Source organism: Scheffersomyces amazonensis, assembly GCF_036850825.1.
Source record: "Scheffersomyces amazonensis strain UFMG-HMD-26.3 chromosome Unknown RJT21scaffold_5, whole genome shotgun sequence".
NCBI classification, from domain to species: domain Eukaryota; kingdom Fungi; phylum Ascomycota; class Pichiomycetes; order Serinales; family Debaryomycetaceae; genus Scheffersomyces; species Scheffersomyces amazonensis.
Window position 1 is genome coordinate 937,379 of NW_027042745.1, and position 24,332 is coordinate 961,710.

At 35.3% G+C, this 24,332-nt stretch overlaps 13 protein-coding genes across 13 annotated transcripts; 3 read left to right on the forward strand and 10 right to left on the reverse strand. All coding sequences in view use genetic code 12, as the record gives it.

Moving 5' to 3' along the window:
- Window positions 1-14: 14 nt before the first annotated feature.
- RJT21DRAFT_47882 (TOR complex subunit) lies at window positions 15-1,254 on the reverse strand. Its single transcript, XM_064884731.1, has one exon. It carries the CDS (start codon window positions 1,059-1,061, stop codon window positions 63-65), a length of 999 nt encoding a protein of 332 aa, XP_064737405.1. The 5' UTR covers window positions 1,062-1,254; the 3' UTR covers window positions 15-62.
- On the reverse strand, window positions 1,119-2,567 carry SIS1 (type II HSP40 co-chaperone). The gene has a single exon (XM_064882244.1). The coding sequence runs from the start codon at window positions 2,486-2,488 to the stop codon at window positions 1,448-1,450; it is 1,041 nt and encodes a 346-aa protein (XP_064737406.1). The 5' UTR covers window positions 2,489-2,567; the 3' UTR covers window positions 1,119-1,447.
- On the reverse strand, window positions 2,568-3,899 carry RJT21DRAFT_121921 (ketoreductase). Its single transcript, XM_064882245.1, has one exon. The coding sequence runs from the start codon at window positions 3,812-3,814 to the stop codon at window positions 2,774-2,776; it is 1,041 nt and encodes a 346-aa protein (XP_064737407.1). The 5' UTR covers window positions 3,815-3,899; the 3' UTR covers window positions 2,568-2,773.
- A 131-nt stretch (window positions 3,900-4,030) lies between these two features.
- RJT21DRAFT_87666 (alcohol dehydrogenase) lies at window positions 4,031-5,020 on the reverse strand (the record flags this gene model as incomplete). Its single annotated transcript, XM_064885533.1, has 1 exon — window positions 4,031-5,020. The coding sequence occupies one exon, from the start codon at window positions 5,018-5,020 to the stop codon at window positions 4,031-4,033; it is 990 nt and encodes a 329-aa protein (XP_064737408.1).
- Window positions 5,021-5,363: 343 nt separating this feature from the next.
- On the reverse strand, window positions 5,364-6,764 carry RJT21DRAFT_47912 (uncharacterized protein). The gene is made up of 2 exons (XM_064884733.1): window positions 6,472-6,764; window positions 5,364-6,435 (listed from the first exon to the last, which is right to left on the reverse strand). The coding sequence occupies exons 1-2, from the start codon at window positions 6,584-6,586 to the stop codon at window positions 5,789-5,791; spliced, it is 762 nt and encodes a 253-aa protein (XP_064737409.1). The 5' UTR covers window positions 6,587-6,764; the 3' UTR covers window positions 5,364-5,788.
- A 1-nt stretch (window position 6,765) lies between these two features.
- Window positions 6,766-8,395, forward strand: RJT21DRAFT_47897 (uncharacterized protein). Its single transcript, XM_064884732.1, has one exon. The coding sequence runs from the start codon at window positions 7,011-7,013 to the stop codon at window positions 8,298-8,300; it is 1,290 nt and encodes a 429-aa protein (XP_064737410.1). The 5' UTR covers window positions 6,766-7,010; the 3' UTR covers window positions 8,301-8,395.
- Window positions 8,396-8,490: 95 nt separating this feature from the next.
- Window positions 8,491-9,525, reverse strand: CDC28 (cyclin-dependent serine/threonine-protein kinase; the record flags this gene model as incomplete). Its single annotated transcript, XM_064883042.1, has 1 exon — window positions 8,491-9,525. One exon carries the CDS (start codon window positions 9,523-9,525, stop codon window positions 8,491-8,493), a length of 1,035 nt encoding a protein of 344 aa, XP_064737411.1.
- A 751-nt stretch (window positions 9,526-10,276) lies between these two features.
- RJT21DRAFT_135953 (serine/threonine protein kinase) lies at window positions 10,277-12,714 on the reverse strand (the record flags this gene model as incomplete). Its single annotated transcript, XM_064883260.1, has 2 exons — window positions 10,277-11,408; window positions 11,439-12,714. The coding sequence occupies 2 exons, from the start codon at window positions 12,712-12,714 to the stop codon at window positions 10,483-10,485; spliced, it is 2,202 nt and encodes a 733-aa protein (XP_064737412.1). The 3' UTR covers window positions 10,277-10,482.
- A 957-nt stretch (window positions 12,715-13,671) lies between these two features.
- Window positions 13,672-15,252, reverse strand: RJT21DRAFT_121927 (uncharacterized protein). The gene has a single exon (XM_064882246.1). It carries the CDS (start codon window positions 14,848-14,850, stop codon window positions 14,131-14,133), a length of 720 nt encoding a protein of 239 aa, XP_064737413.1. The 5' UTR covers window positions 14,851-15,252; the 3' UTR covers window positions 13,672-14,130.
- On the reverse strand, window positions 15,171-16,433 carry RJT21DRAFT_121928 (uncharacterized protein). The gene has a single exon (XM_064882247.1). It carries the CDS (start codon window positions 16,385-16,387, stop codon window positions 15,299-15,301), a length of 1,089 nt encoding a protein of 362 aa, XP_064737414.1. The 5' UTR covers window positions 16,388-16,433; the 3' UTR covers window positions 15,171-15,298.
- Window positions 16,434-17,007: 574 nt separating this feature from the next.
- RJT21DRAFT_3335 (uncharacterized protein) lies at window positions 17,008-18,330 on the forward strand (the record flags this gene model as incomplete). The annotated part of the gene is made up of 1 exon (XM_064884176.1): window positions 17,008-18,330. The coding sequence occupies one exon, from the start codon at window positions 17,008-17,010 to the stop codon at window positions 18,328-18,330; it is 1,323 nt and encodes a 440-aa protein (XP_064737415.1).
- A 675-nt stretch (window positions 18,331-19,005) lies between these two features.
- RJT21DRAFT_115340 (uncharacterized protein) lies at window positions 19,006-21,171 on the forward strand (the record flags this gene model as incomplete). The annotated part of the gene is made up of 1 exon (XM_064880336.1): window positions 19,006-21,171. One exon carries the CDS (start codon window positions 19,006-19,008, stop codon window positions 21,169-21,171), a length of 2,166 nt encoding a protein of 721 aa, XP_064737416.1.
- Window positions 21,172-21,338: 167 nt separating this feature from the next.
- SOK1 (Sok1p) lies at window positions 21,339-24,026 on the reverse strand. The gene has a single exon (XM_064884734.1). The coding sequence runs from the start codon at window positions 23,718-23,720 to the stop codon at window positions 21,507-21,509; it is 2,214 nt and encodes a 737-aa protein (XP_064737417.1). The 5' UTR covers window positions 23,721-24,026; the 3' UTR covers window positions 21,339-21,506.
- Window positions 24,027-24,332: the final 306 nt, after the last annotated feature.

Consider the following 24,332-nt stretch of genomic DNA (forward strand, 5'->3'; position numbering starts at 1 on the left):
TGTAATTGTAGCTATTTATACTAGTAGAAAATGTGCCGATATCATAGTGTTACTGCTCTTATCTAAACATCATTTAATGCTACACATACAGCTCCCTTATGATGACCATTATATTGTCTTACAGTTTCACTATTTGATAAATCCCATAATCGAACATAATGATCAGAACAGGCAGTAACCAAATAGGCACTATCAGCACTAAATGCACAATCCCAAACCCATCTTTGATGACCTTGAAGAGTGGTTTCAAGATTAAAATTATTTTCAGTCGACCAAATTCGAGCCGTATGATCAGCCGAACAAGTTGCTAAATGTTTTATATCCGTCAGTAATAAAACTCTAGTAATATATTTCAGATGAGATCTAAATTTAGTTACGGGAGTTAAAGAAGTTATATCACGTTGACTTTGCATTTTCCATACATAACAATTACCCTTATTATTTCCGGCTACTAACATTGAACCATCACTGGCAACTGATAATGAATTTAATGGTACATCATCTTCTGGAATTAAATGATGAGTACATTGATTTTCTCCTAAATCCCAAATTCGAATGTTTCCATCTTGATCACAACTTATTAATTCTCCTTGATTTGGATGAATAACTACTTCATTAACTGGTGAATGATGTTTATATGATCTTTGAACTGATGGAGATCGAACATCCCATACTTTAACAGTCCCATCTTCCAGAGATGTTACCATCCATTTATTTTCTATTTGAAATGCAAGTGATGTCACATTATTTGTATGACCTTCAAATGTCATAGCTGGATTATTATTATTACTATTATGATTTCCATGACTATCATTAGTACCTCCACCATTATTAGTAGCTGAAGCTTGTGCAGTGGCATTACCAGAACTACCTGTTTGTCGTATATCATAAAGTCTTACATATAAGTTCCCTGCGGCTGCTAAGAATCGTTTATCGGAAGTAATTTCTAATCGATTAACTTGTGAATCAGTATGTTGAATGGTTCGGGAACAAACTCCCGTCAATGCATCCCAAAACCGGATAGTATGGTCGTATCCCGCCGACGCTAAGATGACCGACATTTATTATTATATATTATTATATATTATTATATGTTATTATTATGATTTATTAGAATAGCACTTAGTTAGTTATAACTCCATAGTTAAGAGGGCAACTCAACGAGTGGTGATATTGAGCTCAGGACACTACCATTACCAGTAATAACTTTACTCGCGCTAAGATACTCAAAATAGAAGATTTATATTTGTGGGATTCAAACGAATCACTAATGTACAGGGCTATATAATATATATATAAATGTATCGATTATAAAAAGACGGAAATGAACGGAACGGAAACCAATTTAAAATATATCTAGAAGAGCAAAAGCAAAAATGTCGTTAAAACTGGCAATGCCATCGTGATAGTTATGAGTTGAGTTGTAATTATGCGTAGTTAACAATACTTAAAAGTATTGCTGAATGATTTGCTTTTGATCAGCAGTTAATGAGATAGGATAATCGACTTTAAATACAATTTCCAAGTCACCTCTTTGTCCTGGCAGTTTACTAATTGGCATACCTAAACCAGGGTATGTAGTTGAAGTATTTGGTTGAACAGGTTGTGATCTATTCAAGGGGATTCTTCTACCATCAATAGTAGTAACTTCTCTACTGAATCCACATAATGATTCTTTAAAACTTAAATGCAAGTCCATCTTTAAATTATTACCGTCTCTTTTAAATGTAGCATGAGGTTTTTCTTCCAAGACAAATTGAATGGTTTGTCTAGCTCCAGCTTCTTCTTGATAATCACCTTCATTAGCAAAATTAATTTTAGTACCAGCTTTCCAACCTGGTCTAAGTTGTATTTCTAATACTTTACTTTCTTTTGATCCAGTGACTCCCTTTCTATTCAATTTCATTTTCTTAAGACTTCCATTAAATAAATCTTCTAATGATACAGGCAATTGCATTGTTACAGTATCTGGTTCACGACGACGAGGTGCTTGACCTCCTCCACCAAATCCTCCTGGCATACCTCCACCAAATCCTCCAAATGGACTACCACCAGTTGAATGGAATTGACTTCCTCCTCCAAATCCTCCATGAGATCCAAATCCGAATCCATCATCTCCTCCCATACCAAAACCTCCCATTTGAGAAAAGATATTAAATGCATCGGCATTAGTAAATCCTCCTGATCTAAATCCTCCATGTCCACCTCCTGCTCCACCAAATGGATGACCTCCAGCATTTTCAAATGGATTACCTGCTGGTGCATTTCCACGTGCTGCATCTAATCCATAATCATCATATACTTGTCGTTTATTTGAATCAGATAAAATATCAAATGCTTCAGAAATCTCCTTGAATTTTTCAGTATCTCCTGTTGGCTTATCAGGATGATACTTTAAGGCTGCCTTTCTATATCCCTTCTTAATTTCATTTTCGTCAGCTGATGGTGATACGCCCAATAAGTCATAGAGCTTTTTGTCTTTGACCATATTGCTGATTATTTCTACTAGTTATTATTTAATAACTTTTACTGGTTACTGGTTAATTGTTACTGATTTATATATATAGTGTGCTTGGAACTGTCTTTATATTTGTGGGTGAAAAATTTCGAGACGCTTCTAGAATTTTCTATGCACGTGACCTACTCTCTCCCCATAGTTAACATTAACAGCAACAGTTGCTATTAGTTATTATAATAACTCCTATAAGAATAGTACTATACAATAAGAATAATAATAATAATAAGAACAATACTAATACTATTCATTCATTGTTTATTCCTTCTTTTCAGAGGCTAAACGAGCAGCTCTCTTAAGAGCTCTAACTCTAATGCTCTTGTGCATATCAAAATTGAGCTTATTAGCAATCTTGGAGTATACTCCAACAGTTTGATCAATAGCAAAATGCATTATAGCATGTGCCCAATATGGAGTGTTTGTAGCATATCTTTCTTGAGCTCCATTACGACGTCCAATACCTCTTAATGTAGATTTTACAAATTGTTTAGGATTTGGAATAGCTAATGATGTCTTTCTAATTTTAGACATGGCTGAAGTTACCAAGTATGATACAATTAATTCAACATCAATTCCTTGTGGTTTTAATTCTCCTGCTAATGCAGCTGACCATGCTTGTAAGAAAGCCTTAGATCCTGAATAAGTTGCTAAATATGGGGTGGGTAATAAACCTCCGAAGGATCCCATAGTTAAGATTAATCCTCTAGTTTTCTTATTTGATTTACTAACAGTAGCTGCAATAATAGGTGCAACTACTTGAGTAATCTTCAAAGTAGCAGTATTATTGATAGTAATGATATCTCTTAATTCTTTATCTTCAGTTTCTAAGAAAGGGACAGGGATTGAATGAGATTGACCAACATTATTAACTAATACGGTAACTGGTAAATCAGCAATAACTTGAGAAATAGCTTCATAATTAGACACATCATCAGTAGATGCATCAAATGCAATTATTTTAACTTCAACCTTATACTTTGAAGTAATATCCGCAGCAATCAATTCTAATTTACTTTGAGTTCTGGATATCAATACAATATTTAAACCTTTAGCAGCTAATTGTAAAGCATATTCTTTCCCAATTCCGTCGGAAGCTCCTGTAACCACTGCCCAATTACCTTTTTTGGCTCCATACTTTTTAAAATCAACAGGTGGTAAAATGAATAAGTCAAAGATGAGGGCTAAGGTGTTCAAAGCAAGAAAAGTGAGTTTGAAAACTCCAACTAATAATGCACCATAAATGGCGTATTTAGTGATCGAGCATTCTGACACGTGTGCTACCAATTGATCTACAGACATGGTTGGTTTTATCAATAAGCAATTAGGTATAGTAGAAAATAGTAATAGTGAAAATTTTTGGTTTTGTTATTTAAATGTGGAGCATTGTGGTCGCGCGGGTCCCATATTTAGTATACAAGATCCTTACTATAAAGTACACTGTATAGTTGCAAAATTTTTGTTCTTCAATACATTTATTTATTATATGACATCTATTATAATCTACACTACAAACATTTAAAAAGTAAGAATAGCCTTGGTGGTGGTACCTGTTTTCATATCAGCTAATGCCTTATTAAAATCTTCAATTTTGTAGAATGTCTCTAATTTTTCAATGGGGAATAAACCTTGTGAATGCCATTCAATTAATTGAGGTATAAATTCTTGAGGACGTGAATTACCTTCAACACATCCAATTAAAGTTTTACCAGTACTCATAAAATCAAATGACTTTACTTGAATAATATCTTCAAACCCTCCAAAACCAACAAATACAATTCTACCAAAATTTGCCGCATTATCTATAGCAGCTTGAACAAATTTAGGACCTCCAATACTTTCAAGTGAAACATCAGCACCACCATCAGTAATTTCAAAAATCTTATCATGAACTTCTTTATCATTACCTGCTTTAACGATATGGGTTGCTCCTAATTCTTTAGAAAGTTCTAACTTTTTATCATTAATATCAACCCCAATGATTGGATAACATCCAGCAATCTTTGCAGCCATAATACCTGCCAACCCAACACCTCCAAGACCATATACTACACAACTTTCACCTTTTTTTGCAGCTCCAGCTTTATAAACTGCACCGGAACCTGTGAGAAACCCACAACCCAAAGGACCAAATTTTTGTAAAGTTTCAGCATCAAGATTTAAGTCTTTGACATTAACAATGCTTGATTCGTTTACAACTGATTTTTTAGAAAAAGACGATTGACCGAAGAATTTACCGTCTATCTTTTGATCATTTAATGTAAAAACATCATTCGAAAGTCCAAAATTGATTTCGTTGAATGTTGTACAAAAACCTGGAACATGTTTACAAGGTTTACAATTATTACAAGAGGAGAAAGAAAGAAGAACAGGATCTCCAACTTTAGCATTTGTAACTTTTGAACCAATTTTAATAACATTACCAGTACCTTCATGACCTAAGATTTTTGGAGAATCTCCAATCTTTCCAAATGTAATATCAGTATGACAGAGCCCAACCGAAGTCATATCAACTAAAACTTCATGCTCTCCTAATTCTTCTCGAACACTAACATTAGATTCATACTTCCAATTGAGATTGCCATCATTAGAACTATAAGAGACAATAGCACCACTTGTTACCATTTTGTATATATATATGTAAAATAAATATTTGTTTATGGTTATGTAATATTATCATATTTAAATACTTCTCATATAAAATTAGGTTGAATCTTACGATATTTATATATTTAGGTCAAAATCGGAGATTTAAAAACTTAAATTAATTTACGCATTTAAATCTCCTTTTTTGAAAGATATTTCGTTAAATTCATATTATTATTCTAAATCCGTCCATTGACGTTAAGCGATTAGGCCTTGTTGTATATCACTTAGAAGATAACGATAAATTTGCATAGTAATATTATGACGGAAAATATTTATTCCTTTTGCATCAATTTTCTGAGGAGAAATTGTGGGGAAAATAAATAAGGTGGGAATGGGCTAAATATTTATACGCCATATTTCCACATAGGAGTTAAGCTACATTTATAAATAAAGTTACTTTTCTTTATATAGGCATGCATCCGAAGATTCCCTTAATTCACTGAACTGATTTGATATATCTGTGAATCTGCTAGTATAACTAAACGTAGTCCTTCTAATTCGGTAGAACGCTAACATACACGAACTAATACATACATTATTAAGTTCAATATAAAGTACACTATATACACTATGTACACTATGTACACTATAAAGTACAGCCCTATTATACATATTCATACAGATACCCTATAAGTAGGCAAACTCCTCAAGCTTCTCATTGGTGAGCTGAACATTCAATGCCTCTCTTTCAAGTTGATTGTCTAAGAAATTTACACTGTTTTCCAACTCCAATCGTATCTTTTGTAACTGGTCTATGTCTTTGTTGACTTTCTTCAAGTCGTTATAATTTTTCTCTAATGAGTCCTGAGTCGTTTCTGAGTCTATTTGGAGAATCCCTATCCATGGATTATTGAATGTTTTGGCCGTAGATACAGAAGTGTCTCTTGCATGGATAGGAGTACCACTTGATGAGTTGGAACTTTCCTTACTATAAGTATCATGTGAATATCCTTCCCTAATGCCTCCTGTACTGGCTCTATAATGGTATGTAGATCCACCTCTACCTCTACCACTAATATCTCTTCCTCCACGATACGAACCCCTATAGTTATTGCCTCGATAACCGTCATAACCTTCTTCTTCACCATAATGACTGTCTTCTTTTATACCTTCTGATTCATCTCGGGTATGACCTTCTCGAGCATGAGTATCTCGGGTATGAGTATCTCGAGCTCCTGGTGCTATATAAGTGGAAGTGTTTCTACCACTATATGACGAGTGTCTGTACCCTCCTCTATACGACGAGTATCCATTATTATAATCGTATCCTCGTCCTCTTCCTCGATATGATGATCCACCTCTTCGATCACCTCTTCCTCTATAACCTCCTCTATAGTTATTGTTATTATAGTACGACTCATCTCCGGCATACTGTCCATATCCGTAGTAACCGTCACTTTCTCCTGAGCCTGCAGAATCAGACATTATCTATTTACTATGCTATTAGTTATGATCCTTGGGATAGTTAGCTTGGTTTCCAGTTTCCAGTTTCCAGTAGTACTTGCTACTAGAGGAGTAGTGCAATTTTCAATTTTCACAAACTCTTTTCGTGACTTTACGTTATAACTTATAACCTGTAAACAAAATATATTCAAATCTATTAAATTTTTTACAGGTTTTAATTACTTTTCCCAATTTGGCCCTACTATATGTCGTGGATCCACCATTTTAATAACAAAATTGGTGATCAGATTTTAACACCCAAAACCTATAAGATATACTCTTTATTTTAAGCTATAGCCATAAGCATTAATTTATATATATCTTCGGTATAGTATCAGGGTAGTGTGCACGTGGAACCGTGATATACCCAAATTTCAAACCGTTTGATAGACCCAACAGTTCACTTATGGCAATTGCACCCATAATACCCAACAATCATGAAGTATGTGGTGGCATGTATGAGCATAGTGAAAGAGAGAAATTTACTCAAAAATTTAATCATAGTGACGCTATGAGTATGAATATGTTGTATAGACAGGACCACTATGTTAGTGGTAAGGGAAATATGGAGTCTATGGGCTCTATGGAGATGGTAGATGTAGTGGACGATGAAGAAGAAGAAGAAGAAGAAGAGATGGACGCAGATGACTACGATGACACAGCATCATTAATGGAGTCTATGCATAGTTTACCATCTCTTGTGGATACGGACAGTGAGATGTTGATGACAGTTAAAACAGAGGATATGGCTGAATTTAAGAAATCATCTATACGGATACATGGAGGTGAGAAAGAAGAAGAAGAAGACACTGACGATACCGACACAGAAGAAAATCACAATAGCATTAAGAAAGCATTGGTGAATATAGTACTGATTCATACGGATGTGTCAGATAAATTTAACAATATGGATGATAGTGTTGCTGTTCTCCGAAGTAAGAATGAACAGACTTTGGCTCTTTTGGGACTGTTGACAAACAGCAACGAAGCATTGTTAAGACGAATAAAACTCATGAATAATTACATTGAGGAATGTCAGAGTGCAAGTACTGTACCCACCAAGAAAACAGCAACCAATACATATGATAAGGTGCCACTCAATGTAGTCCAGTCGGTACTAAATGAAAATGACTTGAGGATCATCAATAGACTCTCGATCTCTCCACCACAAGATAGGAACTCACTGACTTCGTTTGAGATAAGTTCGAACAGCCTGGGGTTGACGAACAAACTCAGAGGAGTGAGATCAAGATCATCCACTCCTGTAAGATCTAGGTCAGTGACTCCTTTAAGGTCAGAAATACCTATGAGATCAGTAACGCCTGTGCTTCCACATAGTGCTAGCTACCGGGGCAGAACAAAGATTAAATACGAGTCAACTGCATTGAGTACTACAGCATTGATTGCTACAGCACTTGCCGCAGCACTGTCCACGACACATCCTACAACACAGTCTTCTACAACACAGTCTTCTACAACACAGTCTACTCCAACACAGTCTACTCCAACACTCACTACAACACAGTCTGCTACGACACTCACTACAACACAGTCTGCTACGACACTCACTACAACACAGTCTGCTACAATGACAACTACTGAAACACACATGCAGTCTCATACCACACAACTTCATTTCGGCTATACTATCAGCACATTCATTCTATTATGCATTTTAATTTATTTTGGGTTTTAAGTGATAATTCACAAGTACAGGAAGTACAATTATTTAATACGATTATATAGGGTTATTAATATAAGTAAGTTACGATAAATTTCCAAACACGATGTATATGAAGTCTTTAAATAGGACTGAAAAATGGGATAAGAGAATTGAAATTTAAAATGAATGAGAGTCAAAGTAGCATTAATTATAATTATTATAATTAACCCATATTAATGGATCTAGAATAATTATCATAATTATCTCCATCATTCTTAGAACTGGAGTTACTAGCAGTATTAGCTGATGTCGTACTATTATTATTGTTATTATTAGTAGTATTAGTAGTATTAACGTTATTAACATTAGTATCATCTTCTTGGAAATAAGGATGAACTAAAGCACGTTTAGCACTAATTCTTCCACTAGGATCATAAACCAATAATTGCTCTAATAAATCAACACCATCCAGATCTAATGTAGGAACATAATCAGCCAAATTCTTTTTAGACCATTTAGGAAATGTAGGTTTAAAATCAGGTAAATAAGATACATCAGGCCAAATATCTTCAGTTGGAGTTCCTAAAATTCTAAAAATTCTAAAGATTTCATCAATTTCAGAATCTCCTGGGAATAAAGGTTTTCTATTACACATTTCTGCAAAAATACATCCTACTGACCACATATCAACACCAGTAGAATATTGTTTACCCCCTAATAAAATTTCAGGAGCTCTATACCATAAAGTTACTACTTCATGAGTATAAGCTCTTAATGGAACTCCAAAGGCTCTTGCTAAACCAAAATCAGCTAATTTTAAATTCCCTTCTTTATCAATTAATAAATTTTGAGGTTTTAAATCTCGATGAAGAACTCGATGACTATGACAATGTTTAATTCCTTTAATTAATTGATTCATAAATCTTTTAACCATATTAGCTCCTAATCCAACTCCTTGAGGAATAGATTCCATATATTTTTTTAAATCTAAATCAAGAAATTCAAATACAAGATATAATTTATGAGAATCAGAATGAATTATATCATAAAGTCTAACGATATTATCATCTCTCATTTCTTTTAATAAAGAGATTTCTCGAATAGCAGTGGATGGAACTCCTTCATCTTCTGATTCCAATCTAATCTTTTTAAGTGCCACTACTCGATTATTGTGACGGGTATCAAGAGCTTTATAGACGACTCCATATGTACCTTCACCGACTTTTTCTTGACGTTGAAAGTCTGTGAGTTCGACCATAATGACAGTGTATTAGTGAGTGTAACGAGTGAGTGTTGTTGTTGTTGTTTTTGTTATTGAGTAGGATTTACTATGTGAATGTAGTGGTACTGAGGAGGGAGTAATGAATAAGGAGTATCACTTAGCGGTGGTAGTGGTGTTACTGTTTAGTGCGATCTCGACGTGTAGGGGACGTGTAGGGCGCGACAGGTTAGTGAGATAGGAGTTAGGGGGAGATGTTAATGTTACTATAGTAATTTTGTGAAGGTTGTGGTAGTGGACTCAAAGTTACTGGAGTGGTCTAAGGGTTACTGAAGTGGTAGTGAGTTGTTACTGGGGTTTTACTTGCTATTGTTAGTAGTAATAGTTAACCCTCGTCAAGTAGAAATTTTCGTAGTGTTGTTGTTTTGCGACATGTCCCAAAGGGGAAATAAGAAGGAAGGGAGAAGTAGTGAAGATTAGTGAAGAGAGAAAGATTAGTGAGCGTTAGTGTGTAGAGTTAGGGAGGAATATTGAAGAGTTCTGAAGAGTACTGAAGAGTACTGAAGATTACTGAAGAGTATTGTAGGTGACTGAGTACTAGTAGTCAGTAGAACAGATCTTTACTATGAGGTAACTGTGGAATTACATGTATTATTGATGCGCGTAAGTTAGTAATTTTAGCAGTCAGTCAGGCAGACTATTTTGTTTCTGGTACTGTATAATTACTGTAGTACAATTACTGTAGTACAATTACTGAGCAGTATAATTACTGAGAAATACAATTACTGTGGTACAATTACTGTAGCATAATTACTGTAGTAGAATTACTGAGTAGTATTTACTGAGCAGTATTTTACTGAGTAGTATTGAGTAGTAGATTACTGTAGTACAATTACTGACCAGTATAACACTGAGCCTCTTTACTATGCTCTCTTGCGCTTATAGAGTTACTTTACAGACACTACAGAAGCATCAAACATTCATAACATTCATTCACTAATGACCATCTCCGGCTTCACACACCTTAATCTCTCGTCCCCATTCACTATTTAAGATCTGTTTACCTGTAATTCTTCGATCTGGTTTAGGATCAAGAATCGAATAAATAACATTCCGACATCGAGCTCTCTTTAAATTTTCAATAGGCTCATATCCAGATGCATCTTTTCTCTTTTGGAGATATTCTTCAAAAAACTCATCCTTACGAGGATCAGCTAATTTCCATAATTGTCTTCCCGTTCTCATAGCCATATAAATAACTCCACATGACCAAATATCTACACATCGAGGATCAAACATTTGTTGAGTGAATTCTTCTGGTGCAATATATGGTGATGAACCACAAATTCCTTCACTTAACTGTATATCATCTTCCCATGCCATTTTAAAACATTCACTATTCCCAAAATCAGTAATTTTTAATACTCCATTTTGAGTTAATAATAAATTCTCGGGCTTAAGATCTCGATGGGCAACTCCCATATCATGAATATAATTAACTCCTCGAATTAATTGTTTAAAGAAACAATCTGCTTCGGCATATTCAAGTTTACCCAGTGCTATAATTAAAGTATACAAATCACCTCCAGAACAGAATTCCATAACTTCACAATAATCACCCTTAGCATCCTTTAATAAATCAAGAGTATCAATAATATTAATATGCTTAAGACATGAACTTATACAGAATTCGGCCGTAAGTCGACGATTGTATTTCTTGTCTGATTCATTTGGTTTACGTTTAAATTCCTTTACAGCATAAAGAATCTCATGATCTCCATCTTCATTGGTAATATAGTTATTATTACTAGATCGAATAGATGTACTGGGGATCTTTTTATGTGAGATTCTTACCACTCCAAAGGCTCCCTTCCCAATAACTTCTTGACATCTTCCATATTTTTCTACAAATGATCGAGCATCTTGTGGTGGTTGGTGAGGATCTTGTCCACGAGCAGCTAACATGGCTGCTGATGATCCATCTGGAGGTGCTACAATAGAAAGAGTCAGATTTATATTGATCTCACTTCCATCATTTGGCATTCCATAAGGCAGGGTATTATTCTTTATATGAGTTACAAGTGAATTAAGTAATGTTGGAGGTCTATTTGGATTAGAAGGAGTAGTTATAGGTACAGATGTATTGGAAGTAGAAGCAACCACTCCCTGTTGTTGTTGATGAAGTTGTACTAAAGTCTGAAGATTATTAGGAACGGCTGATTTGGCTTCATCCCGCAATTTCTTAGCTCCAAGAAGATCTTTCAACATATTGGAAAGCTTTTCTTGACGTTTTGCAGATTTCAAATTATGCTCATGACTTCCATTCTCTAGCATTCTGAAACGAGGTAAATTAGGTGTACCTAACAGTAACGAACTTGGAGGTGGAGATGCAATAGGAGTTGATGAGCCAATATTTGACATGGAGATAGTCGAAGGATGAGCACTTAAATTAGAAGGATTTTGAGCCGAATGATATTTTACCGATGATGCACGAGAGACAGAATTGGATCTCATAGAAGCCAAATTAGTATTCGAAGCATGTGAAACATGGCCATTGGAATTAGCACTAATGGTATTAGCATGTTTACGAGGATGATGAGCATTTGTCATTGAAGCCGATCTGCTGACTGATGATTTAGCATTATTAGTACCGTTAGTACTAGTACTAGTATTAACATTAGCATTAGCATTAGCATTATTATTAGCTAAACTCATATTATTTACTGACGAATTCAATTTGTTCAAGTTCGAATGCGATAAACTGTGTGGCTGTGGTTGATGGATCGTCTTACCAGCAATAGGTGTCGGTACATCATCCAGTTCATGGATTGGTGTTGGATTCAAATCTTTTGAAGATACAAGCAGAAATGGTGAAGTAGTAGTAGAAGATACAGTTTGTTGATTTACTGGAGTATGAGATCTTGAACTTGTAAGTTTAGGTGAAGAAGTAGAAGAAGAATTATTTAAACTTGTATCTTTGGTGAGATTAGTAAAATTACTTGTGGAATTAGGTAATGGAGATACTAAATCATTTTCTTGTTGAGATAGTATAACATCTTCATCATTTGATAATGGAGATTTGGTTATTGGTGTATGAATGGTGGCTATTGGAGGACTTTGAGACAGTTTTTTAGGAGTTATATCCTCCAGTATGGATGATGACAGTACTCCAAACAATTTCCCCCATTTAGATATGGATTTCTTTGATTTAGATTCGGATTGTGCCATGATTATTAATCGGATTTATAATATTTGTAGTGGGAATGTTAATGGTGATTGGACTACTTAAAGGATTTCTTGCTGGAAAGTAATTTCTGCGATTCGACTGTCTTTAAATACTATTAATAAAGGTTTTGAGATAGCTATTTATAGATTTAGCTGATTTATATTGGTAATAGATACTGGTAGGCAAATTTGAATTAATGATGGTGTGGGTGTAAGAATGTCTCACTAGACGGGGCTTCTTCGAAGCTATTTGCGCACAAGTTGCGGGGATCTGCTCAGGAATGGCTCGCTAGCACTGGTGAACTTTTTGTTAAGTGATTAGACCTGAACTGAATCTGTTGGAGGTATATAGAGTTGTTTGCAATCACTATTTTTAGGTATATTAATAAAAATTTTCAGAAATGTCGCACGAACGAACGACAATGTCTGTATGTGGAATTCTGGCGCAATGTCGTCAAAAGGATTTATTCCCTCAGGTCTGGTTTGAGTTATTAACGACGTAGTGGCTTTAGCGAATAGGGGTAAGTAGTGGGGGCAGTAAGTGGGTTAGTCGGTAAATAAAGGTTGTTAGAATGATAGAGATGTATTTTAGCTTAGTTATAGTAAAGTTTTAGTTTAGTGTGTTGTAGTGGGAAGTTCAGTAACTCTAAATGGAGGCAATAAGTATAAGTCACGACATTCTCCTAACCCGAGGCGTAGTGATAAATGACCAGTAGTGTAACATTAAATCACTGACACGTAAATGAAAGGGATTCGCTTAAAAGAGGAAAAATGTCGTAAACAAGAGGCTGTACCAGCCAAGAAATTTGCAATCTATCTGAGTCACTATAGAAACGTATATTGTGATATATTTAGCTTTGTTACTCTAAGGTGTTACACCTAACAGGCTGGATATTTTCTATATATAAACCTTAAAATGCTTCGTCTTTTATTCAGGCAAATGAACCCAAAACTAATACTGTTGGGGTAATTGGGGTATATTACATTCTCACTATAATTCAATTCACTACAATTCACTACAATTTCATTGCCAGATAGTTGTACACGTAAAATGTGTAGTGTGTTGTAGTTTATAAATAAGAATACAACATTAGCGTAGGCATTGAAAGATTCACTCCAATTTGGTGATGAATGGTTCTCAAAAATGTTGAAATAGTTTCTCTCTTGATTACATAATTATTTGTTCATTTTCGTGGATTTAAACCTACCTCCAGTGGTCGTTAGGCAGTAATTAGACTATCGCATTAGACTATCGCGTCCAATAAAAGATGGCGATAGCATAGAATACGGATATATGTATGGTAGCGCTACGTAAATAGTGGTATTAATGCATTAGATAGAAGTGAACATATAAACTATACACTAATGGTTGTTAACTGAACTAAAATAAACCGACAAAAGACCAGCTTTTGTATAGTACTACAAATCCAACTCAAGATCATTGATGTGACACTTGATGGATTGTAGGCGCAACAATAACTTCAACTTGTATTCGAACTGTAATGTAGAGGACGACTTGCTTCGAAGAATAATCTTGGACTTCAAATAGTCTACCAATTGTTCGTTGGTTATGAACAAGTTGGGTGGAAGTTGTTTGGCTGCATACTTCGACACGTAATTAAGATTCAAGTGGATAGTGAACGGTTGTGATTTGTACTTGACCTCAAATCTCAAGTCACAGTAGTATACTTTAGACGTCTTAGTAATGGAAGTATCGTTATCCGCATCAATATTTCCTAGACTCACTAATGTTGAGTTGGTGAGACCGAGCTCGTTCAAAAACTTTATCAAGTTCCGGCCTAATTCCGTCAATTTATCACCTGGCTGAAACTTGTCCTGGCTGAGGGACTGGTTGAGAACGGGCCAAGTAATGGTAGTGATGGAGGATGAGTTGATATTGTTGTTGATGTTGTCATGACTGACAAATTCAAACTGTTTAGAGTATCCATTGTTGTTTTCAGTGTCAAACTCTTCATCATCAATAACTTGCGACACCACTCGAACTGTTTTGGTGGAAAGAGGGGGCTTGTAGACTCGGAATTTATATGGCGTCGACAGAGTCTTAGCCAAAGACAAAGTTGTTGTAGATAACAACCGATTATATTTATATGTAGAATAAGCAGTAGGTTGATGAAGCATAGTGTCACAATGCAGCCATCTGTAAGACGCAAAAAGGATGTGGTTGAGGATCTACGAGCTTTTTATAAGGCAAGGCTCTGTGGTAGTCCATGAAATTTTCCACCCACAATGGTAAATTAGAGTTATAAAATATTGTTTAGATTACATATTATAAGTAACACGGAGGCGGTCACATGGGCTACATATGCTACATATGGGGTTGGTGATGATGATACATCACCATTAGTGTTGTTATTATTACTGGCCATGTGCTGTGTTCGGCTAGTGGGTTTTGACCCTTATCGACAAAATTGATCCGATAAAAAAATATAAAGGGCGGACGACATTCCTAATTGGGAAGGTTTACCATAGAATATGTATATATTACTTATTAGTTCCTATATTATTATTATTATTATTACATCTTCGTTACTATATTATTACTATATTATTGCTTATTACCATATACTTAAGTTGATGTGCTACGGTAGGGAGATCTTTGTGGGACGGACTCTGGCTGGTCTTCGTCGGCTTCATCGATCTTTTCCATGGTTGTGTCGAGGGTGTAGTTGAGGGATAAACGTGTATCTGGATCTGTGACTTCTGTAACTTCTGTACCTTCTGTAACTTCTGTGTCTGAAGCCGTTTCAACAGTAGTATTACTAGTAGTTTTAGCAATATCTTCAATAGTGTCTTCAACAGTATTTATTGTAGTCTCTTCATTAACATCTCTAGCCGCACCAGTAAAAATATCAGTAGTAGTCTTACCTATAATATCCCCAACACCACCTTCTTTACCGTCTTCTTCTCGTACTCGAGATACCCTATTATAGCTAGTATAATTATATCCATCATCATCTTCATATATATGTGCACTTGGTGCCCGACGTCTCTGTCTAATCTTCCGTAATGTTGACTCTAGCCCATCATTTGGCACTCTTGAACTAGGCTTGGGTGGAACCAATACAGTATTCACTATATCTACAATTGCCGATACATTATCACTTTCCCCACTTATTGAAACTTTATCTCCACTACCAAAAGTCTTTCCAGTACCAGTTCTACCACTACCACTACCACTAACACCTCCTTTACTACTATTATTAATGCCACTATCTGTAATACCACCAGCAGTTAAACCACTACTAACAGCCCATACAAACTCCAAATTCTCCTCGTTAAACACAACAGAAATCACCCGTAAGCCCACCGATACTGCTGCTCCCACAAATACCCCGATCACAATGCTAGCTAATCCAAAATGAATTACTTCAAGTACAAATAACTGCACTTGACTCATGAGCCACTTCAACTCTTCTGATTCGGCCACATCGCCGTACGACCGGAACTCATCATCAAGTTCAAGCAAATAGCGTAATGGTAACACTACGGGGATCTTTACAAATACCGTATATCCTACTATATATAGGGCAAGATATAAGGGTGTTATGAGGAGATGGCGGATGATATTGAGTTGGAACATAACTAGACCCATAGCAAATTGTACGACTGTCAGCACGGACACAGCCGCCAGGTTAAATAAGCTCAGGACCGACATGGCGTTAGTATGAAATGAAAGAGTTGTTGTTGTTGTTGTTGTTGTTGTTGTTGTTGTTGTTGTTGTTGTTGTTGTTGTTGTTGTTGTTGTTGTTGTTGTTGTTGTTGTTGTTGTTGTTGTTGGTGGTGGTGGTGGTGGTGGTGTAGATGTTTATTAGTGTGGGGAGGCCAGGAAGCATGTGATGAATCACGTGAAAATTATATAAATTTATTTTGGAACTGTAAATAACAACCTCCAGTAAGTCAAAAAGATTTAACTTTATAATATACTTCGGCAGAATGCTCAACTCGGCATAGTTAGGTTTGACATTATAGTAAGATGAGCTAATTATATCAAACTAACTTGCAATCATATAGATTCGAATAGGTCGTTCATTGTTCAAATAACATATCTTGTAGATATTTGACTGTTTAAGTAAGTTTAGGTAGGAGTAAACAAAATACCAACTCTCGAATTAAGTTCGAGCCGTTCTAGATCATTAATCATTACAAAGTCCAAATGGATGTGCTATATCCAAATTATAACACAGCAAATATTCTGCTTATATTTTCGCAGCCAGTCAAATACAAATTTTTATGTCTAGTTTTCTCTCTTGTAGCAGTAATTGAAAAGAATACAAGATGAAACTTGATGAAATAATTAACTATGATACTGCAATTCTGACTCTTTCCAAGGTAGGTGATATTGTTCGACCTTTCAAAATCAGCAATGAAGGGGAAACACTTTACAAATTGAGGAAACTACAACTTGAAGTATATTTAGATCAACCAAATGAGGATGAAATTAATCAATTCTTAAATAAATTTAAGTTGCACACCGACTGTTATACTGTCTATGATAAACCAACACTATTGAAAATATTATTAAGGTTACACCACTTTGAATCGCTAACAAAAATACCTCATAGTGGTACAACACAACTGTTTAGAATAATTGCCGATTTCATTAGATGGTTTTGGAGAGATACATTTAATAAGTTTGTCAATCGTGATTTGGAAACATTTTTCGAAAAATACATGATGTTCTCTCTTTATTTAAGTTTTGATCATCCTAAATTGAATGCTACTACAAATACAAGGAGTGCCATCAAGGGCAACGCAAAAAGTAATGCAACTAAAGAGACCTTCCACTACACGTTGAAGAATAGGATTGGGTTGTTATACCCATCTTCAAATATCCAAACATTTGAGGTTAAAAATATTGAGTTAACAAGACACAGATTCTTAGAGATTCCTACATTAGCATTCTTAACATATACATTTGATCTCAAAAGTAGGATAGAAAAGGACATTGAAACAATTGTACAGACAAACTTGCTACAAATTCCTGTCAGCATTTGTAATATATTATTTAAAAAATTCAGTCTCCAGGGTGGTAGAGAAGTAACCAAAGAAATTAAAGGTGAAACGTTGACAGTAGAACCAAATCTTGATATTGAGTTGTCCCTGTCGACACTCCCAGTGGAAATTGAAGCCGAACACCTCAAGAAACATATCGATAATTTCTACAACCTGAGGCTCACTGCCATTGAAAGTGTTCCATTTTTAGAAATCATTTCTCAAGTTTATCGTGAAATGATAGCAACATCCAGTACTTATGCTTTTCTTAGTGATTATGTATCCACATTCATCATTCAGTTAAATGACACCAATGTAGGAGACTTTGAAGGAGTTAATTTTTGTAGATTAGTAAGGTCAGTTAATTTCCTGATCTATGAATTGGATCTCAACAGCAAATACTCAGTATCTACTCAAATTTTCAATTTCCTTGTTGAATCCCAAAAAGAATATCATAAAATGAAAGACGTTATGGATGTCAATGAATTACGCTGTTGGATTGAAAATCCCGTCAGGGATAACTTGGTAGAAATAATTTATTCTGAATTTTCTAAAGTTTATGATAAATTAATTCATCCTTATAATAGTGAGAATGAATGTATCTGATAATTTCAGTATAGAGTATTCATATGCATCTTATTTCCCCGATTTAAAATACATTCCTGGGTCAAATATCACTCTTAAATAATTTAGCTAGTATGAAATGTATATATATTTATAACTTCTTCTACTGATATATAAAATAATAATGTATAGATTCTTCTTGAGAAAGCTTTGAAGACGTATGCCTTCGGGCCTAAAGTATTACGCAAACCAGGATGTCTATTATTGGTAGTATGTATTCATTTTATATTCATAATTCCTTAATCAATCTACATAAATTTCGGTATGTACCATGTCGTGTGGCAACCTATTTCTTCGTAAAGTCGCTAACAGATGTAATTGAGCTTCAGTTCGAATCGTCGATTCAGCTCAACCTTGGTGCCTAGCCCAATTGGCGTAGTATAAGACTTATTGAAGTCAAACACCATGGCGATGCTACAGGTCGACTTTAGCCAAGTAATCGTACTTGTCTTTACGTTAAGTCTATTTCGTTCTCTATCTCCACAACTTGTATGGTAGATCCATACGCATGCTTTTTCGCAGCCAAGTATATTCTGCTTGTCTTTTTGTGTAACTTAGGGAGAAAAATTCTGCCACAAACTATAACATAGTGACTGCCATAAAGAACACTACTAATCTCTTATAATTAACATTAACTTAATTTGAGAATCATATAAGATGAACCTTGATGAAATAATTAACTATGATACTGCAATTCTGACTCTTTCGAGGGTAGGTGATACTGTCCGTCCCTTCAAAATCAGCGATAAAGGCGAGATATATTACAGACTTCAGGAAGTACAGCTTGAAATATATTTAAGTCAACCAAATGAGGATGAAATTAATCAATTCTTAAATAAATTTAAGTTGCAAGACGACTGTTATACTATATATGATAAACCAACACTATTGAAAATATTATTAAGGTTACACCACTTTGAATTGCTAACAAAGATACCTCATAGTGGTACAAAACAACTGTTTAGAATAATTACCGATTTCATTAATTGGTTTCGGATTATATTTAATAGTGATTTGGAAACTTTTTTCGGAAACTATATGATGTTCTCTCTTTATTTAAGTTTTGATAATCCTAAATTGAATGCTACCACAAATACAAGGAGTGTCACTAAGAGCAATGCAAAATCAAATGCAGCCAAAGAGATCCGCCACCACACATTGAAGAATAGGATTGGGTTGTTATACCCATCTTCAAGCCTTCAAAAATTCGAGGTTAAAAATATTGAGTTACCAAGATACCAGTTTCAAAACATGTCTGCATTAGGATTCTCAAATTATACATTTGATCTCAAAAGTAGGATAGAAAAGGACATTGAAACAATTGTTCAAAAGAATCTCTTAGAGATTCCAGTTGACACTTGTGAGTCCTTAGGCATCAGAGACTTCACTCTCGAAGGTGGTAAAGGGTTATCTAAACAAATAAATGGTAAAAACTTCACCGTCGAGCCAGATCTTGAAATTGTAACACCTCTGACGAGAATGCCTGTCGAAATTAAAATCAGAAACTTAAAGAAATACATCGATAATTTCTACAGCCTGAAACTAACTGCCATTGAAAGTGTTCCATTTTTGGAAATCATTTCTCAAGTTTATCGTGAAATGATAGCAACATCCAGTACTTATGCTTTGCTTAGTGATTATGTCTCCACGTTCATCATTCAGTTAAATGATACCAATGTAGGAGACTTTGAAGGAGTTAATTTTTGTAGATTATTAAGATCAGTTGATTGCCTGATCTATGAATTGGATCTCGACAGCGAATACTCAGTATCTACTCAAATTTTCAATTTTCTCGTTGAATCCCAAAAAGAATATGATCAAATGAAACCTTTTATTACTGAGTTTCAAAATAATTGCTGGTTGCCTAAATCTATTAGGGATTCCTTGACAAAAATGTTTCATTTAAGGATCCATAAGTGGCATGAACAACTACTCGAGCAATTTGTACCACCTCCAACTATGGCTTCAGATGAAGAAGTAAACTACCCAACAATTAACACAATTGCATCATCATCTTTCTCTGCCTATGAAGAATCAACTGATAACATAAATTTTAATGAACAACTTATTCTCAGTACTAACCGTATGCAAGAGAATGAAAAATTCTGTTACTACTCAATGGAAGATATCATGAATTCCTATGATTTTATAAAAATCCTTACGGGTGATGAAATTAATACTCGTATGAGTACAACCATCGTTATTGTTGATAAAAAGGATAATTCTAAATCTTTATTAAAAATATACGATCCTCTATTCTCGTCGATTTACGTTAGTAAAGAGGCGGTAATAGAAGGGTCTTATAAGAGAACCTTCAAAGTATTTGAACGGGAAGTGAATTGTTTAGAGATAGTTCAACCAGAAAAGATCTCTCCCTCAATAAAGCAATTTGGATTTTTAAGAAACGAAGGAATTGAAAAGTATACTGAGAAACTTGATATTTCCAAAGGAATTCCACTAGCTGGCTTTTTTATAACCATGTCTCTAATCGGAAAAAGCTTAGAAGAGTTAATCAATGAGTTAAGTGATGATCAACTTAAAACATTATATGGCAAGGCACAAGTTAAACTAACCACACTTCACAGGTGCGGGTTAGTGCATAACGATATCCATGCCGGTAATATTTTAATTACACCTGAAATGGATGTCTTCTTTATTGATTATGCTATTCTGGACCTAAATGATTTTAGATGGCCAGCAAATAATGAGTCTGATCGAACAAAACGAGATGAAGGTGATTTAAAGAAGTCCTTTCTGAGAAATACAGATTATACTAAGCAGAATCAAAAAAAATCTCCATTAAAGGGAATGGATTATACCTAGATTCAACTTTTTATTAAATCAATCCTATTGCCAATGTGTACTATCCTTAGTTGCTATCCTTAGTTGCTATCCTTATTTGATATCCTTATTTGATATCCTTATCTGCTATCATAATCATAATCTGCTATCATAATCGGCTAACCTATATAACAAGAATGTTAGTTGAACATATTATATTAATTAGCTTCTCTTTGAAATATATATGTTAATTAAATATGTCTATAATTTAAAGCCTACTAATGCTAAGTCACATACTACACCAGATACCGAATAAACTAATTGTATATTATGCAATACCAAGACACAGAGAAAGAAGTAAACAAGATGCGAATATATTAGGAGGTGGAGACAATGGAGGCACTAGCTGGACCAGAGTCTGTATCATGATTAGAAGAGTCAACAGGCAATGACTTCTCGAAAGAAGTCAGTTGGTCAGAACCACTGCGTTTTTCAACTTCTTCAAGAGTCAACTTATCAACCTGAGACTTGATGTGGTTGGAGTAGTATGAGCCAAAGACGTTCCAATGGAATTTGACGAGGGTAGAGATTCTCAAGGCGATGTTCTTTAACTCCGAAGAAGACTGAGATGCAGCAGCAGATACAGTAGTAGCAGATGCAGTAGCAGCAGATGTAGAAGCTGAAGTAGATGATGGAGTAGTGGTGGTGGAAGCGGCAGTTACTGGTTGGGGATCATCATCCTTATCCACAAGAGCCATGATTTCAGCCAACAATTCCTTAAAGATCTTAATTTCCATGAGTCCGTACACTTCCGATTTGGGTTGAATATGCTTCATGAGCCAGTTATAACTGAATTCAATCAGAGACGAAGACAACTGTTTAAAGTCACTATTACGTGGATTCTGTTGGAGGTTCTTCACGAGTTGAAGACTAATAGCGTTGATATTCTTTGTCCACTTAATATTGCCATTATCGTCGGTGACAATGGCTAAGATTTCATGTTGAACTTTAGCAATGTTGGCAGGGGCAAGAAGTGATACGGGTCTCTTCTCCATTACAACCAATTGACGATATAATACCATACAGAGTTGAACACACACAAGTTGACGAACATCAGCTCGAAGTAACACAAGTCTTGTATGATCAAAGGCAAGAGTCAGAGGGAATTCAGTGGCCATTTGACGACAACTAAGTAAATCAATAATGGCACTAACAATGATAGGTTTGAGAGCACTATCATCAATACATGTTGTGGAGGTGACTTGTTTATGGGCCTTCTTATAGAACCAATTCAATGAATCAGTAATATTTATTTTATGATGACTAATAAGTGATTGGAAATAATCTCGTTCAAAATCAACCGCCGTTTCAATGAGAACAGGACGAAGTATACGAATTTGATGATTGGCAACATCCAATTTCATGGCTTCCAATATTTGAAAGATCATACGAAGACCACTAACAAGATGATCAACCGAACCAAGACGATAAGCATCTTCAAATTTAGTAGACATTTCAATTACCCATTGATCTCTCATAGGAGCACAATGAGATTTGAATACATCGCCAAGCCAACGAGCCATTTCCACAAAATCAAACAGACCATGATGAAGTTGTTGAATTAATAAGTCAATATCCATGATTTCTGTCACTTGTGGTCTATCCTTAGATGGTAATAATGAAAGTAAGATATCTCTTAATGTAGCAAATAATATAGGTAAACGATTAATTCTAATGGTAGATGGTAAAGGTCCAAAGAATTGACGACATTCAAGACGGACTTCGGCCCAGTACTTTTCAATGATTGACTTTTTACGTTTCCCTCTTTCACCATCCAAGTTAGGACGGAACTGAAGTTGAGGGTCAAAGAGAATATCATGACGAAGTTGAGGATTCTTAAGAATTTCATGAAGATCAATCTCTTTAAGTGATTGAAGATTTATGGGAGGAAGTGGAGGTACTGTTGATGTTTGAATTTTAGTGGAACTGGCAGATGTGTTAGCAGATGTGCTGGTGAGATTAAGATTAACATTACTGGCTGCTGGATGATGATGGTGGTGGTGTCGTTGATGATATGAGATGATTGGTAACAGTCTGGAGCGGAAACGTTTAACAAATCGTTTGGAGGTGGTAGGGTTGGAGGAACTTGTGGGAATGGTTGAGGCATTTGTCGTGGGTGTAGTTGTAGTTATGGTTGTGGTTGAATTACTTGGAGCTGGAGGATTTAGACGGACTCGTTTGGAATCGGCCACAAAGGGCATCGATGAGGAAGACGATGATGAGTTGCGTTTTGTGCTTGTGGGTTGCTGAAGCAGTTGTTGTTGCTGGAGCTGTTGCTGTTGGAGTTGGATGTGTAAGTTAAGGTGGTGGAGATGTATCTGGTGGGGTGGAGGAGGAGGAGTATCATTATTTGTCGTGGAGTTAGTTGTTGTCGTAGTTGTTGTCGTGGATGTGGTAGTGGGGTCATTTGGAGAAGGAGTTTCTGGATTAAATACCACTTTACGGAACTGATGATGGTCCAGTCTGATTATGGGCTGGGAAGGTACCAGTTGTTGGTCCTTGTCGGTCTGATTATTGACCTGGGAGTTCATATGGGCATAAGTTTTTATGAATTCGTGAGGGATTGGTGAGTCGTGAGAATTAGGGAGACTTAGGGAGACTTAGCTAATAGATTAAGTATAGGAAGGACTTAGTAATAAATTAGGGATTTCAGTGAGTGGTAGTGAGATGTAGTAGGATGTAGTGAGTGGAGGAGATAGTTTTGAAGGTATTCTTATGAGATTTGGTATAAGTTTTAAGAAGAAAGTGATGATGGAGTTAATGACGGTGACGAAGGTCAGTAAAAAATTACAGTAGTGAGGCAAAAAAAAAGCTCAGTAATTCTGAGGCCATGATCGCTAAAAAGAAATTGGTGATTTGTTTCTTTTTTTTTTTCTTTCTTTCTTGTTTTTTCCATCGCATTAGAATTTCTTTTGAAATTTCTTTTGATATGTAAGCAATTAGTGAAACTGTAAGTGTAGTGAAATTGTAAATGCTTTTTTTATTAGTGCTATTAATACTTTGCTATATATAGTACTACTATTTTAGCATAACTAATGTATCAGTGCTACTGGTATGGTATTTTACATTAGTTAGTACTGTACCTACAGTCTTATGTACTACTACTAATTGTTCTACTAATTGTTCTACTAATAATAATTCTT